At 43.8% G+C, this 19,376-nt stretch overlaps 1 protein-coding gene across 3 annotated transcripts in view; it reads left to right on the top strand.

Moving 5' to 3' along the window:
- LOC119401833 (PHD finger protein 1) overlaps positions 1 to 19,376 on the top strand; it is a 129,950-nt gene that overhangs the window by 77,396 nt on the left and 33,178 nt on the right. For 2 of the 3 annotated variants that reach the window (XM_049417604.1, XM_049417599.1), the window contains exons 6-9: positions 4,913 to 5,013; positions 5,385 to 5,409; positions 9,278 to 9,343; positions 14,357 to 14,397. In XM_049417604.1, coding sequence (XP_049273561.1) covers positions 4,913 to 5,013; positions 5,385 to 5,409; positions 9,278 to 9,343; positions 14,357 to 14,397 — 233 coding nt within the window. The remainder of the gene's footprint in view (positions 1 to 4,912; positions 5,014 to 5,384; positions 5,410 to 9,277; positions 9,344 to 14,356; positions 14,398 to 19,376) is intronic. The other variant, XM_049417601.1, reaches the window with a different exon arrangement.

The following is a 19,376-nucleotide window of genomic DNA, read 5'->3' as shown; positions in this document are numbered from 1 at the left end:
GGCGAAAATGGAAAGTTTGAATGGCACGCGCTGTTCCCCGTGGCAACGCCAAAAGAGGTTCTTTTTTCCATGAATCAAACAGAAACGAACAAGCAGCATTTTATTACGTCTCTTGATGCATGGAAGGTTCTTTTTTTTATTGCAGCTAGTTTGATTAATTGTAGTCGGACACTCTCACGTCATCGGGATCATTTCAAAATTGTCCCGCTCATGGCACTCATCGTGTGATACATTTAGCTTAATTTCTCGGTAAGTAGGGCACTGCTGTTGATAGTATTGCCGTTTTAGAAGTTGTCATACACCGACGCTTCGCGCTCTTGTCGTTGGGTTACCGCAGAAGATGCATGCGGCTCCTGCTTGTGCCAAAATGACAAAGTTCGGGATGAAATCCCTAGGTTATCGGTGGCGAAAATTCGTTATATCAAGGGTGTCTCCCGCTGCCACAAATACATGTGCTTCTATGGAGTAACGGCGGGGCATAGAAAAATTTCGTAATATAGAAGAATTCGTTGTATAGAGGTTCGTTACAGGCAGGTTTAACTGTAGTGTAAAAAATTTCAGTTATTTCTGTGCATTTTAACAGAGGTCTTGTAAGTCAGTTTTGGTAGAACTACTGGGGAAGATGGAAACTTGAAGTGATGCAAAATCATTGGAACGGGGGTGTTGCTGGAGCCAACGTTTCGACAAGTGGACTTCTCTTCTTCAAGGCTGCAAGGACTTCAATGCTTCAGGGATTTGCATTGAAGAGACAGGTCTGCGTGTCGAAACGTTGGCTCCAGCAACACCCTATGTTTCAAAGATTCTTCACGGTTGTAAGTCAGTTTTATCACACAACACCTACAAGATGTTATGGGGCCATGTAGAGGTGCCCCGGATAAATGCGTGCAGCTTCAAAAAGTTGATCGGCTACTTAAATCCTAAACTTATTGAAGGAGCAGTTCAGTCGCTGATAACACTGTAAAGGTGATTGAATTGTTTTCGCTGTGGATCTGTTGTTTTCAGCGAGTCAGTGATAGCTTCTTTCAACTTAGGTTCTTGGAGAGTGTGCTCTGTGATATCTTGAAACAAGTGCTGATGTAATTTTCTCACCGATTGAGATCGCTTGCGAGTCTTGTTGGCGATATCCTTTTTTCACCTAGAGAGAGTAACTGCAAGGTTCATTAGGCCATAGCATTTGCTATTATGTGCTAATACTATTACTGCCTCTATGGCTATTCATACTTGTCACTTGTGACATCAGCACAGCAAAATTCCAAATGAGGTGCTGATGCAATACACGTGGAACACCTAATTATGCTGCGTAGAGAGAGCAGTATGATGTGCCAGTTTGTGCACCTCCTAGCGCCTCTGATTGACACAGCACTTGCCAGCTAATGGCCTGAGAGATCTTGCACCACATCTCAGAAGCCATAATGAGCTAATTTTACTGCTGCCAAGAAAGATGCTGCTCCACTTCTGCAGGCCACTCTGTTGTGTCGCATGCAATATGAAAGGCTCGTTTGTAAAAAATGCATGCAATTCAACCATTTGATTACTGGTGCTCACCGCACTTTCAATGTATTGCCACAGTTTTCCTTTCTAGCAGCAGTGAAACTTCTTTATTGAAATTGCAGATAAACACTCATCATTACATATTGAGGCTAAAATAGTGTTCTATAGGCATGAATTTATAGAATCTTAAGTCTAAGAAGACTTTCATTTATTTGAATCTGCTTAATTTTATCCCGAGAGGAAGTTCCGGCCGACGCCCATACGTTTTCATGGGACTAAACGTGCTATTTAGATCTTTATTGCTATTTAGAACATGCCTGAATGACTTGCTATTTAGAACATGCCTTACTTCAGTGACTACCGCAGTGCTGACTTGAATAGCAGCAGAGTCTCCCTTGGTGGCACAAAGCTGTCAGAAGATTCTGGCTACGGCTTGTTTACAGTCCTTACAGACTGAAACACATCAATTTTTTTAGTATAACGACTGCTTTGAGCAATTGCTCGAGATAACCGCACTGTATCGCTATGAATCTGGCCGCTAAAGGTAATGTTGGTTCTGATGTAAGTGTTCGTGCCAAAATCACGCCGATATACCATGAACTGAAGATGCTGGAAGCAAATGTACACTACTTAGCCCTAAATTTTCACATTTCAGTCCATGAGTACTGTACAGTCAATGCACTGAAAACACAGCATTTTCCATTGAAAACACTTATTTTTGTGCTGCCCCAAGGAGATTTTATAGCGAAAGCAGTAGCTCACAACAGATTGTTTCCGCAGTGTTTACCTGAATTTAAGGGATGCCTTTTTTTCTCAGAAAAACAGTTTGAAAATTTTTGGTGCACTGAAATATAGTACGAAAGCATAACCAAAAGCATGTTTGCAACAGCCTACTGTCAGAGCCAGCATATCCAGCGTACTAATTGCCATTGCCGTCACAAGAGGGCAATAACTTATATTTCTTCTTCTTTTCTTTTGTTATTTTAATGGGTGTTGCTGTTTTTAGTTTCTAGTATCATTTCTTTCTGTCTTTTGTCTGTCTGCTTAGATTTTGACAACGCATTACCACCACCATCATCATCATGGATAGCCATACATGATGATGGTGGTGGATATAGGGAACCCAAGCTCAAGTTTGCAGCGCGACGACAGCGCCGCGCTGTGGCTCTGGAGAGACGCTCTGGCGCAACTGGGTGCAAGTGCAGCCGACTCAACCAACTCAACCTGTTTGTCGGCAGCGGGAACGCGCGCGCGCTGCTCAGTCGGTGCGGGGAACTGGGGCGCCGTGCCGACAGCATGGCACGTTGAACCGAGAGGCTTGCTGTGTGAAGCTGCATTTCCACGTTGGCAGAAGTGACACTGCGGTAGCGCAAGCGAGGTCCAAAGTATTGCGGTGTTGTGGCCTGCCACAACAGTGCAGACAACACCAAGGCATGCGATTCACGTGTGAAACTGTATCGGTTCCCGGGCGTGTCGCATGAGAAATAAAGGCGGCAAGTGTGGACAGCTGACAGCGCTGTCTCGCCTTCTATTTTGGCTGTGTGAGTTCATTGCTTTCGTTCGTTTCGACTACCTGAATCGGTGCGTAATGCGGCGCATGCACGCAGCGACTACAGTAATGATTACTCGCTATCTTCTCGCATTGTGAAAGTCCAGTTACGGTTGTAGGTAAAACAACTTTGTGTTTTTAATCCCCATGTTCATGAGACCTACCCGTCGTTGTTGAACGTTCACACTCGCAATATACCGTTAGCGTTGCGCGGTTGGTTGAAATCAACTGGTCTCAGCACATTGTCAGAAGTTCGGCACCTGCAATTCACGTGTCAGGAAGGCTGCTTTATCACCCCGGAACGGACGTCTGTGCATTTTCAGCAAGCTTTGACATTGTTCTGCAGGTTCGCTTTGTTTTTGTCACTTAATTAGGGTGATATATATTTAAGCTGCTAAATATAACTGGCACTTAATACATGCTTTGCATTTGCAACCTTGAAGTAACCACCTTCTGACTTTGTACGATTTTCTAGCCGCGTTCGCGCAGCAAGTTTTATACGCCTGTCAAGTCTATATCCTCGTAAAAAGAGAGTGCAAGCATGATACGAGAGCCGAAAAAACGAGGCAAGCACTTTATCTTGCTTCACAGTGGTTAAAGCTCAGCTAGCTGCCTCGCGTCCTAATCGGTGGATGATTCTCCAGCGACACGGAGGACTTGACTCTAACCTTCTCAGGAAACAGTGCCATGGCCGTATAATTTCTTTTTTTCGCACGCCGCAAACGTTTGTTCACGAAAGTACACGGCTGCTACTGTAAGCATGCCATATCAAAACAACAATCATATGATTCGTAGTCCACACCGCAGGACATCGATAGCGTGTACGGCTTCATTTCGGAGTGCATGTGGACCATTACTCATCTTTAACATGACAGAATGAGGCTTACCTCAAGGTATACGTGCTACACGGTGTAATCACGACTTGGAAAATGCATTTTGCTTTGAGTCTAGCGTCGTCGTCGTCGATCGTCTGCTCTTCACCGTAAACATGATTGACAAGCCTTTTTTCTTTTATCAAGTTCGCTTTACGGAAGTGCCAGTCAAGCTTGAAGATCCTTTTGAAGCCGCACTGCAAGCGGTGCATTGTGAGGCACCGCAAGTGCACAAAAGCGAGAGCTCTGCACGTGCACAAAAGCGAGCAGTAGTGCATTGGAGAAAAGGGAAAACGCGCGTTGCTTGCACCCAGTTTGTATTTTTATGCTAGAGATGACGCTGCCTGTCAAGAGCAGCAGCGCCACTAAGCGATGCTTGGGGAGCCTATAACCATCATTATCGTGGCTAGTGGCTGAATAATTTTGCACATAACATGATGACGACAATCCGCTTTCAGTCTGATTACAACTGCATATTCATACAATGTTATTACTTGTCAAGCTCATGGCAACAAGACTCTCTGCATGGGAATCAGCCCCCCTGCCTTTCTTCCTCTTCCTATGTTTTTTGTACTTAGATTTAGGTGCATGCTGAAGAACCCCAGGTGGTCGAAATTTCCAGAGCCCTCCACTACGCCGTCTCTCATAACCATATCGTGGTTTTGGAACGTTACCCCAGATATGATTATTATAATTATAATTATCCTGTGTTTTTTGCTGCCAACAAGCTTACGCTTCTCCTCCTCTACGATAAAGGTTGGGCGACTGTGAACAATACCTACATAAAAATGCTTCTCAGAAAGGCAGTTGCTACCCTGACAAAAACAAGTTCTCTCGTCAAAACGTTGTCTCCCGCAACGTTTCCTGTTCAATGATTTCCCATGACTGCTAGCCACCATCTTCCCCTGAACTTTTGTTTTGTTTTGATTTGCAGTGGCATGGTGTTATGGCAATGCAGCACTCTTTTTAATACAACTTTTTCCTCCCCAAATGTTTACAGGGTTTCACCAAACATGCCATACACCCAAGATAAGTGACCAGGTTCTCCTGCCAAATATACCATGGCACTGCCGAAACTGTGTTCCCGTTGGCTCTGTGCGGGTAAGAGCTGAGCCTCCATCTCCATTTTTATATCTCCGTTTGTTGATCTAGTTGTAAACTTCCTAGAACTGCAAATTATTCAGGTTGAAGCCACCTGTGTCTTTGTGGGCGGTTAAGAGTTTTCAGATATGCTAAAGTTTGCATCGTAATAACTTTTTCTAGCGCAGACTGACACACGGACAAAGAGAGGGAACAACACCAGCGCTGTCCGTGTGTCAGTCTGCGCTAGAAAAAGTTATTATGATGTATATGTACCAACTAGCTCGCCTTTCAGTATTGCTAAAGTTTGCTCTGAGTATAATATTTGGCAGATATTTTTCAGTGCCCGTGAGCGTACAATATGTTAACTTTCTTTTGTGTGTGTGTTACAGAAAAGTGCAAAAAACTACAAAAATGGTAAGTTGTTACATTTACTCCTTCAAGATTTTAACTTTTTACCGAAATACTGATACAAAATTTTAGTCTTTTTCCAGCGGCAGTGAGCAGCTATGAACCTCTTTTTCAAGGCTCATGAGCAGCATTAACAAAATACTCTCTGAATGTTGCAACAGCTCACTTTCCCTATTAAGGTCGTGGGTTTGATCCCGGTCGGGGCGGTTGCAATTCGATGGAGGCGAAATGCTAGAGGACGTGTACTGTGCGATGTCAGTGCACATTAAAGAACACCAGATGGTCGAAATTTCCGGAGCCCTCCACTACGGTGTGCCTCACAATCATATCATGGTTTTGGCATGTAAAAGCCCAGATATCATTATATCACTTTCCCTTTTGGTATCCCATTACAGAACGTTGATGTGTTTCCCAATATTTTGCATCTTAAAGCTTTCGTGAGGAAAAAGTTTGGCTAAAATATGTGTTGAACTTATTTAGCAACCGTTGTTTCTCATTACCACATCAGAGGCATTTATTTATGTGAAGGCATCCTAAGCACCAAATGCATTGATTTATCACTTTTGTTGAGGTGATTATAAATTAGTGTATATATAACTACCAAATAAGCTTTGGCAATGCTGAAGGGCTGTCTAGCCTTTTTTTTTTTTTTCTTTTTTTCTTTAACTGCCTTCAAACAGCATGCTGCCAAATGATCTGGGGATACAGTAGCTATACTCGGATACAACTCAAGAAAAAAAGCGGCTTTTTGCCGTCAAAGGAACCCCCTCCAGCCAATATCGTCGCCGTGTCATCGTGGCGTTGTGGCGGACCGCCTTCGCGCCGCTCTTACAAGGGAATCAAAAAGCGTGTTCTTCCGCGCTGACGGACCTCAACCGAAATGTCCGCCTCCGCCGTTCGCAACAATCTATTGGCGGCATCATTGAGACCGCATTCTCGCAAGCTGATTTTAGTGCTGTTAATTCGTATCACAATTTGAATTACACAAAAAGCCTTGTTTGTGTATTGTGTGCAGTGTTCGGTAACGACAATCGCCGTGGTGTTTCGTCTGCTGCGTAAGCACTCGGCACTGCCTGGAAACAGTCGCCGATGCACGCACTGGATAATTTGCACCGTTGATCAGACGACGTGGCTGCTTTTGTTTTTCTTGTACCATCGGTGTGGCGTGGATGGTAACGAACCACAGTCCTCATTTGAGAGCGATAAAGCACATTCCAATGTCACCTGGTCGGGTTCCATGGCAGAAAAGAAAGCCGGCAATGCTCAAAACCAGAATCAAGCCATTGAGGGAAAATCCAGAAGAGTGTAAATTCACCATCAGCAAAAAAGCAGCAATTCACTACTCCAATTGACCATAAACTGTTTCACGCATTTTATTTTAATGGGGAAATAAAAGAAATTAAACTAAATTTTTATCTTCGCTCAAAATAAAGGCTTCCAGGGGAACTACATTACGGCAAGGGCGCACTCATAGAAGCGTGTTTCCAAGCGCTGCCTGAAGGTGCATAGCGGTCGGCCGTGATGTCACAATGACACGGCGATGCCATTGGCTGGAGGGGGGTCCTTTGACGGTGAAAAGCCGCTTTTTTCTTGAGTTCTATTCGAGTATTGTGAACATGATGCCAATCTTAAAAATTACCTTTGAAACATTCACCCTGCACCGAGCACAGCCTAGTGATATGGGTCATGTCGAGGCATTCTAGGCTCTGCATCATTTCCAACAAGTGTATAAAATTAGTTTTTAATCAAGGTGGGAATGTTTGATTGTCTGCATTCCGGTAGGCATTCAGATGTATTTATTTGACGTGACTGAAAAGCAGAGGAGATATTAACATGTAGTAGCAGACATAAAACAGTGCTGGCCACATGAAATACCACCTAGCATTAAAAAAAAAAAAGAAAGAAAGGCTAAATTTGTTTTCACTGTCATGCATAACTTTTGCTGTGCAGAATAAATGTTGCAAGAGTAAAATGCAGTTAAACCTTGCTAAAAGCTTTGGAATTATCTCAATAGAAGGCACTTGGTGAGAAAGCGGTCATGCTTTGCTGCGAGCAGTGTGTCACTGAGAGCGCCTGAATGTTCCAAGGTGCCAAGCTTAACAAGTGCTTCACCCTTGTGAAAAAATGTGAACCTTGAGTAAAAGTTTATTCCTGAAGAGATGGCGCATCATGCATGGGGAGAAAGCAGGCATAATGCAGTAAGAAAACGTGTGCAATTTAACCATGAAAAAGCTTGTCGGGCACTGCCCAACAGCTGACCATTACAATTGTGTTGTATTGTCAAGTGAAGCCCGACAATGGACCGCAAAAAGTTATATTGACATTCCTTGCAATTTTGTTGCACAAAAATGTTAATTATAGATGATGGCATTGCAGCTCACTATACCACTACAAAGCCACATATATGCGATGAAATTTTAATTTAGCAGTAAGATAATCTTTGGAGTAGGTGCCATTGTGACTTTCTAGAACCTGATGCAACAGCCTCTTTTGGTAGCTGCTTTCTGTTTCTGTTCCAATATGTTGATTGTTTACTTCTGCATTGTGCTTGGCTTGTGTATATTGTTGAAAACTGGCTAAACAGCGACAAAGTAGAGGAGAACGGCTTGCAGGCTGATACGCTACTGAAAAAAATCTGTTATGAGGGAGCAGCACATGGTACACAGCACACCATACTACCTATCCTGCCGATCCAGGCTGGTCGCCACGCCACTTTACCAACGAAAAGGCCAATGAACTTCGCTGCACCTGCTTTGCTTGGCTGCCTTGTGGCCTGTGAGGTTGTACCAGTGCTGGTCCATTTACCGAGGCCACACCTAACTGCGCTAGCATTCTTGGGCCGTCACTGTGAAGAGGAGTGTATGCACTAGGCATTCTCACTGCTGTGTAGTGACCATCTCATCACACTTGATCTACTGCTGGATGTTTAACTGTACAGCTAGGCATGACCTTCGAGATAGCTGCAGTGCAGTTTCGGAGACCACGGCCTGAGCACGTTTTGCTGTGTGCGCACCTGTGCTGCTCTATGTAGAAAGAGATATGTGTGATAGCAGAGCAGCTAGCATTGAGGAAGGCAGCTGCCTCTTACCTGTGGCTATGTGTATGAGGCTTGCGGTGTTACTGTAAGAAAGAGTCGGGTGGAAATTTGGGCTAGTTGCTGTAGCATTATTACCGAGTGGGATGAAGTGCTAAACTGATGACGGCGGGCAAGGACGGACAAAGGACAGGCGCTTGGCGCCTGTCGTTTGTCTGCCCTTGTCCATGTCATCCATTTAGCGCTTCACCCTCCTCGGTAATATTGTAAGAAAGAGCAGTGTACTCAGTGGCGTATTCGACAAAGGGATGCGGTAGTTTGGAACTGCCACATTGAGCAAGCACTGACCACTGCAGAAAGCAATATGGTTTTCGTGCAAGCATGGCCGTTTTTTGGTTTCCGAGATTTACTTCATTATGTCCATTTGCAGGATAATTGAACTTATTGTAAAGGTAATTTCAAGGAGAATTTTATCTGCTTTGTTATATCCTGGAAATAACAAAGTGAACACAAAAAATGGATAATCTGTTATCTTAATCTTTTGTGTTTTGTTATAACAAGGTTCAACTGCACCCTCATTGAAAAAGCTTTTCTGGTTTTGAGGCTAATGGCGTATTCACACAGCAGAACAAATTTGTTTTTTATGGTGGATGGCACTGCACATGGCTACACATCATACATTGCTGCTGGCACCATTTTGTCCATATCACATATGGACAGACAATGCCAAGCTATTTCATCCATCCAGATTCTGACAGCCGAACAATGTGGGTCTAGGTTAGAATGCTTTCTATGTCTGACATCAAGCGCTGTCCTTTTACTAACGAGACTTTTTTCTAGGTAAAACGCACTCATCACCATTCACTTTGAAAAACAGCAGCCGTCGCATCCAACTGCGAGTTTCACGTACGCAAAATTTATCATATTTACTCGCACAACATGTGCACTTGCATAACAAATGCACCCTCAACTTTACCATTGAAAAGTTGGACTTTCTCCATCCTCGCCCAGCTTTATGCTTGCGCTGTCCCACAAATGAATGGCCATGCTGTAGTTTTCCAGTTCAGTTGCTGAGGCTGATGATTAATGCACGTGCCACAGAGAACAACTAAAAAGAAAAAAGAATCCATGCTCTTTGCTGATGTGTCAGGGCTACAGCCAATCACTATAACTAATAGATATTTGCATAGCTATTAGTGAGTAAAGCAGTGAGTTGTACATTAATGCGAATTTTTAAGGCAAAGCTTTCTTTGCTTACTTCATCATTACCGTGATGTTGGTCGTAATGGCCATTCTCATTGCTTTGATCGCCGAAATCTGCAGCGCATTTATTATGATGCACTGTTTCATCTTACCACTCCATCAAACCATTGCTTACTCATGCATTTCTATATTGGTAGTGCTCATTCCATGATTGTATGTGATGCACTTTGCTGTGACTGATGGGGCTTAATAACGGTTATTCAGCTTGTTGTCAAAGGCCATGGAATACCTTTGTGGGGAAGCATGGTAGTCATTCTAGAGGAAGGCATTGTGGTCTTGACTAAGACCACTCGCACTACTGGCAGAAACAGCACAGCAAGCTGCTCGCTAAGAATCTGATGTGTCTCGCATTGTAGGGGTTATAGACTGTAAAGTAGGGGTGTGCGAATATCAAATTTTTCGAATACGAATCGAATACGAATATCCACCTTCGAATATCGAATCGAATATCGAATATCAAAGGGAAAATGCATCCACAGTAACAATATTTTATTTAACATGTAGCTATTTGAAAAAAAAAACATTAACAGCCTGACTGGCCACACAACATACACTGCTATCTCCAGAACACAATGTCCAGGCTAGCCAATGCACATCACAACACAAGCAAATATCACGGCACAATGAAGGTAATGACTAGATGTTATCAGTTATCATGAAGAAATATTAGTTGCTTAACATGATCAGGCAGCAGGCGCTCCCTTGTAACAGAGACAACCCTTCCCCCTCCCCCCCCCCCCCTGCCACTGAAAAGGCACTGGGGTATCTGAACAGTCCGCCACCAGTCACGTGGGTCACTGTCTTTCTTCAGAAGTGGTCCCGCATAGTGAACGAGTGGTAGTGCGGCACATTACGGCCGCATAATATTGAACATGTACGGTTACATGATCGCCAACAGCGCTGCACGTCGGAGATGCACCAGCAATAAATCATACGTATTGGGGCGCTCGTCGCAGGCAGATATCGTGCCTCCGTGTACTAACGATGTGTATCGCTCCTCTCGGCAACGTTTTTAGCGATACGAACGCAGCAGAAATGTGAAAGACGAGTTATTTTATGCATGATAATCGAATCGCATATTCGAATTTTTCGAATATTCGAAGTTATCGAATATTCGAAAGATTTCGAATACACGATTTTCGAATCGAATACGAATATTTCAAATGTAATATTCGACGAATATTCGAACTTTTCGAATATTCGCACACCCCTACTGTAAAGCTATCATTGTTTGCTAACAGAAGATGGGCATATTTTCTGCAAATATTAGTTTTTTAGTGGGTTTTCAGTCATTTTTGCCTTGTGAATTTTTGCTTCATGTGTTCAAATTCTGAAGTTGTGTTTTTTTTTTCTTTCTTTCTTTTTTTTTTTTTTTTTTTTTTTTTTTTTTTTTTTTTTTTGTTCTGTTTCATCACTTGCTTGTATCATGAGTCATCTGGATGGGCTGTGTAACAGTTGTCCATCCATTGTGTCTGTACATCTTTTAGGTATCCTTTATTGTAGGTCATGGGCTAGCAAATATGGAATTTGAACATTTTTATATCTGCATTGTGTTATGTAAATAACTGAGACAGGTATAAGCAGCTGTTTCAGAAAAGCGACAAACTTCTTTGTCCTTGGAATTCACACAGAAGTGGCATTTTGTAGAACGTTTTGTTTAATACCATGTTTGAAAGTAGTATTTGCCTACTTTGTCCAGAGTAAATTGTAACTATACATATGTTGCAGCAAGTTCAATTGTATATACCGGGTGTCCCAGCTATTTTTAGCCAAGGGTTAAAAAAATACAATATTAGAGGCAGGCTAGCGAAATCAGTTGCAAATTGCTGACAGTCACCTTGCGCACTACAGACAATTTTTGGTTTTGTAATTAATTTGTTAATTAGGATTATTTAACTATAAATTGCTAAAGATTGCCTTTAGGCAAGGAATGTGACTTTCAAAGTTCAAGAGCGTCTTCAGAAACCCCCATTGTATTATTTGCGATAAAGAAAGTCTCACATATACCATTTTTTCCAAGCTGCAAAGAAAGCCCGCAAAATACAAAAAGAACCATTTGACTAGCACATTCGCGCATAGCAAGGTTGCTGCTCTCAGCCGTGGTTTGAGCAAACGAAATCAGCTGCGGCCGCGACCCGCCGGCTCCGTTGCAGTGGTAGGCTGGTAAGTTAATGGTGGTTTCTTGGCCCGTGCTCGCTACAACTAGAGTGTACTAGATAGGGGCAGTGGGACGAGGGCGAGCTCTCCGGTGAGGCCATTTGCATCGACGACGGAAGATGGCGCCACTGCGACTTTCACCTGGGCGCCGCGAGTGCGCTGGGCTGGCCGCCTACGCACCTGTTCGTGCACCCCCGCTCTTATCCAGTTTTTAAAGTAAATCCGCATACTTTATCAACAAATCAGTCTGCCAAAACTGTTTATTGCATTTGAAAACAAGCAGGAACATTTTTATTCACAACAGGATACGTCGGCAGCAAACGTGCGTGAGCGAGTTGAAGGCTCATGAATTTGCGCACACTTTTTATCTAAGTAGTCCTGCTCAGTTTAATGTGCTTGGCTCTCTGACGCTTAGTGCTGTTAGCACTGTTGAGGCCTTTAACCAAAAGGTGCAGGCGCGTAAGAACATTAAAAAAAAAATGGGCGAAGCTTGCACTAAGCCACGCAAGGCTGGAAACAGCGAAACTGGGCGCCCGTCCTGTGTACTTCCCTTCGTCTGTGTTTTTTCATGCAGCCCTGCTATGTGTTCAAGAATGCTACATGTGTTCAAGTAGTGGGATTTACCCAATTTCTGTGGCACATACCCATTTTTTGTTATGATAGTTTTTCTGGCAGGCCGAACACACAAATTACGGCTAGCTTAAACAGCTCCGCTGTTAAAAGAAACAACTTTGACACTCTCCTCACTGGGAAATGTACAGCCCACGATGTTGCAAGGAAGAAATTTCTTGCTTACAAGGGCCACAACATCAGATATGCTGTTTCTTTGAAGCCTGTTGACGCTAGAACATTCTGTGAATAGGTCCTCAACTGTAGAGATGGAGGTGTGAAGCTCCTTCGATGGATATAGAAGACCGCCCCGGTCACACTGCTCTGTGAACCCTGACGGGAGCCGATTCTCCGCTACCTCACTTGGATTTGGATGAAGATCCCTGCATGATGAACAATCACACTTCAAAACAAATTTCGTGGCTACATAACCCGCCATGTAGCAGACCAGCCGTGAGTCACTCTTTTCCACAACTAAATACAAGTGGTGACTGCAAGGAGCTGGGGTTAAAAATCCAACTTGCCTTCCATGAGCAGCTCATCGATTTTCTTAGGTGTGACGCCTGAGAATATACTTTGCTTCAGGCTTTGTACTTTGTCCCTCAATACTTTGTACTTTGTCCCACAATATATACTTTGCTTCAAAATGAAGTTCGCAGACCGCGTCAGTCGCTTTTGTCTGCACGGCGGAGATTCCACTCCCTCACTCGACGACGCTCGATGTCTTCGGGCACACCAAACAGACAGTTTAGGGACATTTTTCACACCACCGTATCCTGTCTTGCAACCAGGTGGGAAACAGTAATTTCTGTGACGTGGTTTGCTCATCTTGCGAGACTTTCACGCAAAAAACAGCACGCAAAGGTGATAATGCCAAAAAGTTCTGTAGAACATGTCGAGGCGCGCCAAACATTCCAACTGACCGCGCCCGGCATGCGCGCCGCCAGTGCTAGGTGAAAGGCACAGCAACGCCGCCACGCGGCTGGTTAGAATTTCCGTACTTTGAGGCTCACTGCGCGCCATTGCCGCCGGCTCTCCCTCGCCCCACTACCCCTATCTAGTACACTCTACTACAACTTCCACTGTCACGTGCGCCAACTGGCTGACACGGGCCAAGAAACCACCACCAACTTATCGGCGTACCGCTGCAACAGAGCCGGCAAGTCGCGGCCGCAGCTAATTTCGTTTGCTCAAACCACGGCTGGGAGCAGCACCTTTGCTGCGCGCGAATGCGCTAGTCACGTGGTTCTTTTTGTATTTCGCGGGCTTTCTTTGCAGCTTCGAAAAAATGGTATACTACGTGAGACTTTCTTTATCACAAATAATGCAATGGGGGTTTCTGAAGACACTCGAACTTCGCAAGTCGCATTTCTTGCCTAAAGTCAATATTTAGCAATTTAGTTAAATAATCCCAATGAACAAATTAATGAATTACAAAACAAAAAATTGTCTGTAGTGCGCAAGGTGGCTGTCAGCAATTTGCAACTGATTTCACTCACTTGCCTCTAATATTGTATTTTTTAACCCTTGGCTAAAGATAGCTGGGACACCCCGTATATTCTTAGCAACAGAATGATGACACCTCCATCACTGCTACAATGAAACGCACACATTGTGTTTGCTGTATCTGTGGGAGGTGCATCATGTTTTGCTGTAATAATGACATTGCAGTTGCAATTAAGCTTTTCGTTTGACGTCACCGGGCGGGGTCTGTACTGGTTATTTAATCTGGATGCAACACACACGGCATCTAATCATGGCATTGCGCCTTGAATGCAAACAAGGTAGTGGTTTTGCTGAAAATTTATGCATTATTTTCTTAATTACTGATTTTATTTGTTGCTTTCTCGGGCAGTGATAAGGTGAAAGAAATGCTGCTTCTTTATTCAGGTGCCCGGGTACAAATGTTCAAGCTTGGCTTTCCATATAATGTAAGTTTCTCCAAACAGTGTTAGTGATTTCTTGTTCCTTTTGGTATTCACTTCTAAGTCTGGGCTGTTGGAATGTCTTGCAATGAAATACTAGCATTTCATCACGATCAAATCTTGTGTTATTGTGACTGCTATTCTTGTTAGGCGAAATTGCACTAAGAGTCTAGCTTTGTTGCACCTTATCGCGTTTCAACAAACCATGAGTATTCGATATAAAGCCTCTTGATGGCTATTTTTATTCCTTGCATGAAATTAGGTAACAAAATGGCTAGGTGGGCTAGTTGGTAACGCATGATTAAAAACTTTGAGCGCGCAAAAGGACGTAGGACCAGAAGAAACACACACCACAATTAGGTATTCACACCCAGTTTCAGATGTGAAGGAAAGTACAGTAACCTGTGGTAAAATGGAAAAAGGAGAAAGAGAAATGCACATTATCACTTTGAGAATGTATCGAGCATTACATTTAAAGCAGTATAATGTTTCGTGTAACTCAGGTACAAGGTTATTTACAAGGCATATTTGCACTTTGTGTAGTGTGACCAATATAGCGATGACTAAAACCGCTTCATGCTTTTCATTGTCATCGGGGCCCATATTCTCAAACAATCGCGAAAGGGGATAGTATCGCCTTTCGAGATTGTTTGGTGATGTAGAATGTGAGGCGTTCAATAACTGAAGGAACACTTGCCTGCGACGCCATTGTTGCACTGGTCGTTGGTGTTACGAATGTCTCACAACACAGGAGTTAGCGTACCGTACGAGCGCAGAGTGACCTGAGTGCGGCGTTTTTGAGCATATGCTGGTTTCTACGCAGTGGCCAGGCTTGGCTGTGGCTACTTGAAATATAGAATGTGTTGAAAGTGCATTCAGCGTTTTTTTTTTTTTTTTTTCTCTCTCTTTTTTTTTTGCAATTGTTTAATGCACAGTATAATATTTAAGGAATGCAACTTTGTGTGCAATGTATTTTTGTTGAGAGTTTAACACGGCGTACTCCGAGAGTTCACCTGTAGTGTCAACATCTCAACATGTTTCCGACGCACGATAAACCACATGAGCAACGCACGGTTCATGTTCTTGGAACGTCCAAACCATGAAAAAATGCACGCTGGCAAAGAACGAATACTGAGAACTCCCCAAGGTAATGCTTGCTGAAAGCTTCAGCATAAAAATGCTGCGCACATTCATTGAGGATTGAATACTAGAAGCTACCGCCTATATCACTGCAAGGCTAGACTTCACCACCAACCGACGGGGATAAGGTGTGTTTGTTTATTCTATGCATGCCAGGAGTGCCATAGAGCACCGTCACGTGGATGGAAATACTAGATGGCACCCTCACTTTTCTGGTTTTGCTCAGTAGCCAATCACCGCTCACCAAAGGCAATACTTTTGCTATTCTCGCCTTTTGCGATCGTTTGAGAATACGGCCCCAGTACAACCACCCTGAAGCAGCCGTTATCTGCTGCTGTTCCATATCAGTAGCAATACATCTACTCTGCCTTCAATGCTCTTTAAAACTTTGTTTATACCGTAAAATCCCGAGCAAGAGGCCCCCTTCCCTTTTTTGGGAGATTTGAAATATGCGCCAACGACCGAGCAAGTGCCCACCCACCCCCTTCCCTCCCACCATTTTTTGTTTCAACCTGTTCTCTGCTACGGAATCTCTCAGCAGTGGTTCCTAGGAACGAAGTTCTGAGAGTCTTTATATATGTGCACGATTTCTTACTAATTTTACAGTGTGGCGCCTTGGGGTTGCATTCTGAGTTATCACAAACTGTCGGAGCATTTGAAGAATGTCTTTCCCCCCCTTGTTGTAACGTGAAATTTCACACGAAAATTCTCTCCTGTTCAGTGAAAACAGTAAATGCATGCATATTCAATAAAGCATTTCATTAGAGGCTCTTTTGCCGCCATCTTGAATTTTGGCCTGCAACTGAGCAAGGACCCTCCCTCCAAATCTTGTCCAATTATCTTTCACAGTAGAGGGAAGATGCTTGCTCGGGATTTTGCTGTAGGGAAGTGTTTTGTCATACATTTGAGAGTAATACAATAAAGGGGCTCAGGATTACCCAGATGTTGCTTCAGGGTCGCATTCAGAAAGTTTTGCATGTCTGCCTGTCACCATAGTCTTCGAAGTCTTCTAAATATTGAAGGACAAAAGGGGTACCTCTTTCAAGCAAGTTTCTTAAGTAGGTAAAATCAGCCACTCAGAAGTTGCTGTTATCTAAAAACTGTGTTGTTGAGATGTAGCACACAAGCAGAAGCAGCAAGCTTCTGCTTGTGTGCTACATCTCAAGGTAAACCATTGATAACAATGTATGTATATCTCACAAAAAGTATGCTCTCAGAGCAAACTTAAAAATAAGTGCATGCATAAATCCCCTCCCTCCTTCCTCTCCTTGTCTGCAGGATATTTTTACATGTTAACAGATTGGCAAGTATGTACACTTTGTCAATTGCAGTTGCCATGATAACAGCTTCTCACATAGCTAAGAAATCTGCATTTGTGCAGATTACTCCAAGAACTTTAAACCCATGGAAGACGTGCCATACAGGGTGTTATTTTTTTTAGCTGATACGTATTTCTTATAAAAATCCTAAGTCAGCAAGGCTCCTGTCGTTTTTGCACACTTAAATTCAGGACTAATTAGCAAAAACTCGTGAATTAACTTTTTAATTTTTTACTTGAGGGCAGTTGCTTACATTAGGAAGTTGTAGTGCATGACAATATATGGCATACCCATTTTTTTAGAAATCGCAAAAGTTGCACGTAATTAGAGATATTCGTGATTGAATTTTAAGTGTGACATCAAAACTGATCGTGCCTGGTGCACAGGAAACGTGACCTCTCTGTTATTTCGGACTGGAACTACCTGTAACAAGGATGATGATGAACAAACTTTATTTAATTGGCAGAGGTCCCCTCCCCCTTTCAGAGGAGTGGGGGGTAAACCTTGACCTCAGCCGTGATCCCGTGGGATCTGGCGGCCGCGGCCTGCCGTATTAAGCGCGCTTGTATTGGTGGTTTGGAGCTGAGGAGCATGGCCTTCCGCCCGCTCCTGTCCGGGCATTTGCCCCTCATGGGGGCCTCCTGGCACGCCCAGAGCATGTGGCTCAAGTACACTCTGTTATACAGTAAAACCTCAGTGATACGATCACGGCTTGTACGAATTTCAGGGTGATATGAATTTTTCTGTGGTCCTGGCCAGGGCCCATTAGCCTGCAATGTATTGGAGTACGGTTGTTGCGAACCGATTTTCACCTGGTGACATTTCATACGAACATATTCTAGCGCACAGGTACGAACAGGGGCTGCCCACGCTGTCGCGAAAGACGTGGCAGTCGCATCGGGTGCGGGCATGCGCGCTGTGCGACCGTCAACGGTGCGTCGTTGTCTCAGAGATTGTGCGTGCGAATCTTGGAGGTCTTTATGCGCCTTCGCGTTTAGATTACAGGTGGCGTTGACGTCCCGTTCGTTTTCTTTTTTTTTTTCCACCGCGTTTACGCGTGCTGCCGTCTTCGAGGCAGCAGCGTCTTTGTACTGTGTTTCTGCCACGTCGATGCAAGCCATGTCCCCGCAATCAGACGTTCTATGAAACAAGACTGAAACTTGGGCTGCGGGTTCATCGTGAAGTCCCATGAAAGGTGGACGAAGACCCCAAGAGACGAAGCGGACGGTCTTGGCGAAGGAGCTAGGCCTCGCAGGATACACGCACACATGCCAACTCTCCGATTTGCATGGGAGACTCCCGGATTTTGAGCAAACCTCCCAATTCTGCGGGCACGGCTGTAAATCTCCCGAAAAGCACCCCCAACACCACCGCGACAAGAAGGCAACAGCAACAAAGGACAGCGATTCTAAAATTTTCTGGCCTTCTCTATCTCGTGCAAAGCGCTTCTTAAGGTCACCTTCACCGGAGTACTTTGATGTTACGCAGAAAAGCATAGTAAGATTAGGAAGGGGGTACTAGCGGTCACGGGTCACAACACATCTGGTTCATTGATTACACACGCGCGCACGTATCGTATATTTACGAGTACAAGTATGATCGTTGACGTCTAAAAACTTTACTGGCAATACTTTAGAGCTGTTCATGACGTCGGTGCGGCCCTGGGAAACACTAAATCAAAACGTATGCCAACTTTCTTTTGTCGCATACTAATTTTCCATGTTTTCTGGTGATACGAATTTCGGATGATACGAATATTTTTGGTACCCCCGCGAGATTCGTATCACCGGGGTTTTACTGTATATTGCAAAACTTGTCCGCATAAATTTCCAGTTCAGAGTGGCTCATTGTTACTGGACTAGGGAACGTAAGTGATGAAATTTGAATGAAGACGCGTTGCAGCCGTATCTTGTCGTGGAAAGTGGCAAGTCATCTCACTTGCCCAGCGGATCGCCTTATCTTTGCATGTGGTGTTTGGTGCTTATGTGTTTTTTTCAGGCTGTGCATAAGAAAACCACAATATCCACCTTTTTTTTCTTGGTAAAGCTCAAAACTCGGGCAGCCACAGCGGCGCTTCTTGCACACAGGTGAAATGGGTTTTCGCACCTGTTTGCAGTTCAAAAAAGAAACAGATAAGCGCCACACATTGCACGCAATGAAGAAGCTGTCTGCTTGTGTATTTCAGAATGCTTGCTGATTTTCCTGACCAGATACTGCTTTAGCACGCCAATTTCATTGCTTTCTTGTCACAGGTAGTTCCAGTCTGACAGTAACAGAGACCGCATTGCCTGCATGCCGGGTGTGGTCAGTTTTGATGTCACCCTTAAAATTCGATGATGCATATCTTGAATTACGAGCAACTTTCGTGATTTCTAAAAAATGGGTATGCCATAAATTGGCACGCACTAGAACTTTCTTATATAAACAACTGCCCTCAAGTCAATGATTTGAAAGTTAATGAGATTTTGTTAATAGTCGCATCAATGTCATTTTAGCTGCAGTAAAAGTATTTCCACCTTGACATGG

This window comes from Rhipicephalus sanguineus, chromosome 1, assembly GCF_013339695.2.
Source record: "Rhipicephalus sanguineus isolate Rsan-2018 chromosome 1, BIME_Rsan_1.4, whole genome shotgun sequence".
NCBI lineage: Eukaryota > Metazoa > Arthropoda > Arachnida > Ixodida > Ixodidae > Rhipicephalus > Rhipicephalus sanguineus.
This window is presented reverse-complemented; position numbering and strand designations above follow the sequence as displayed.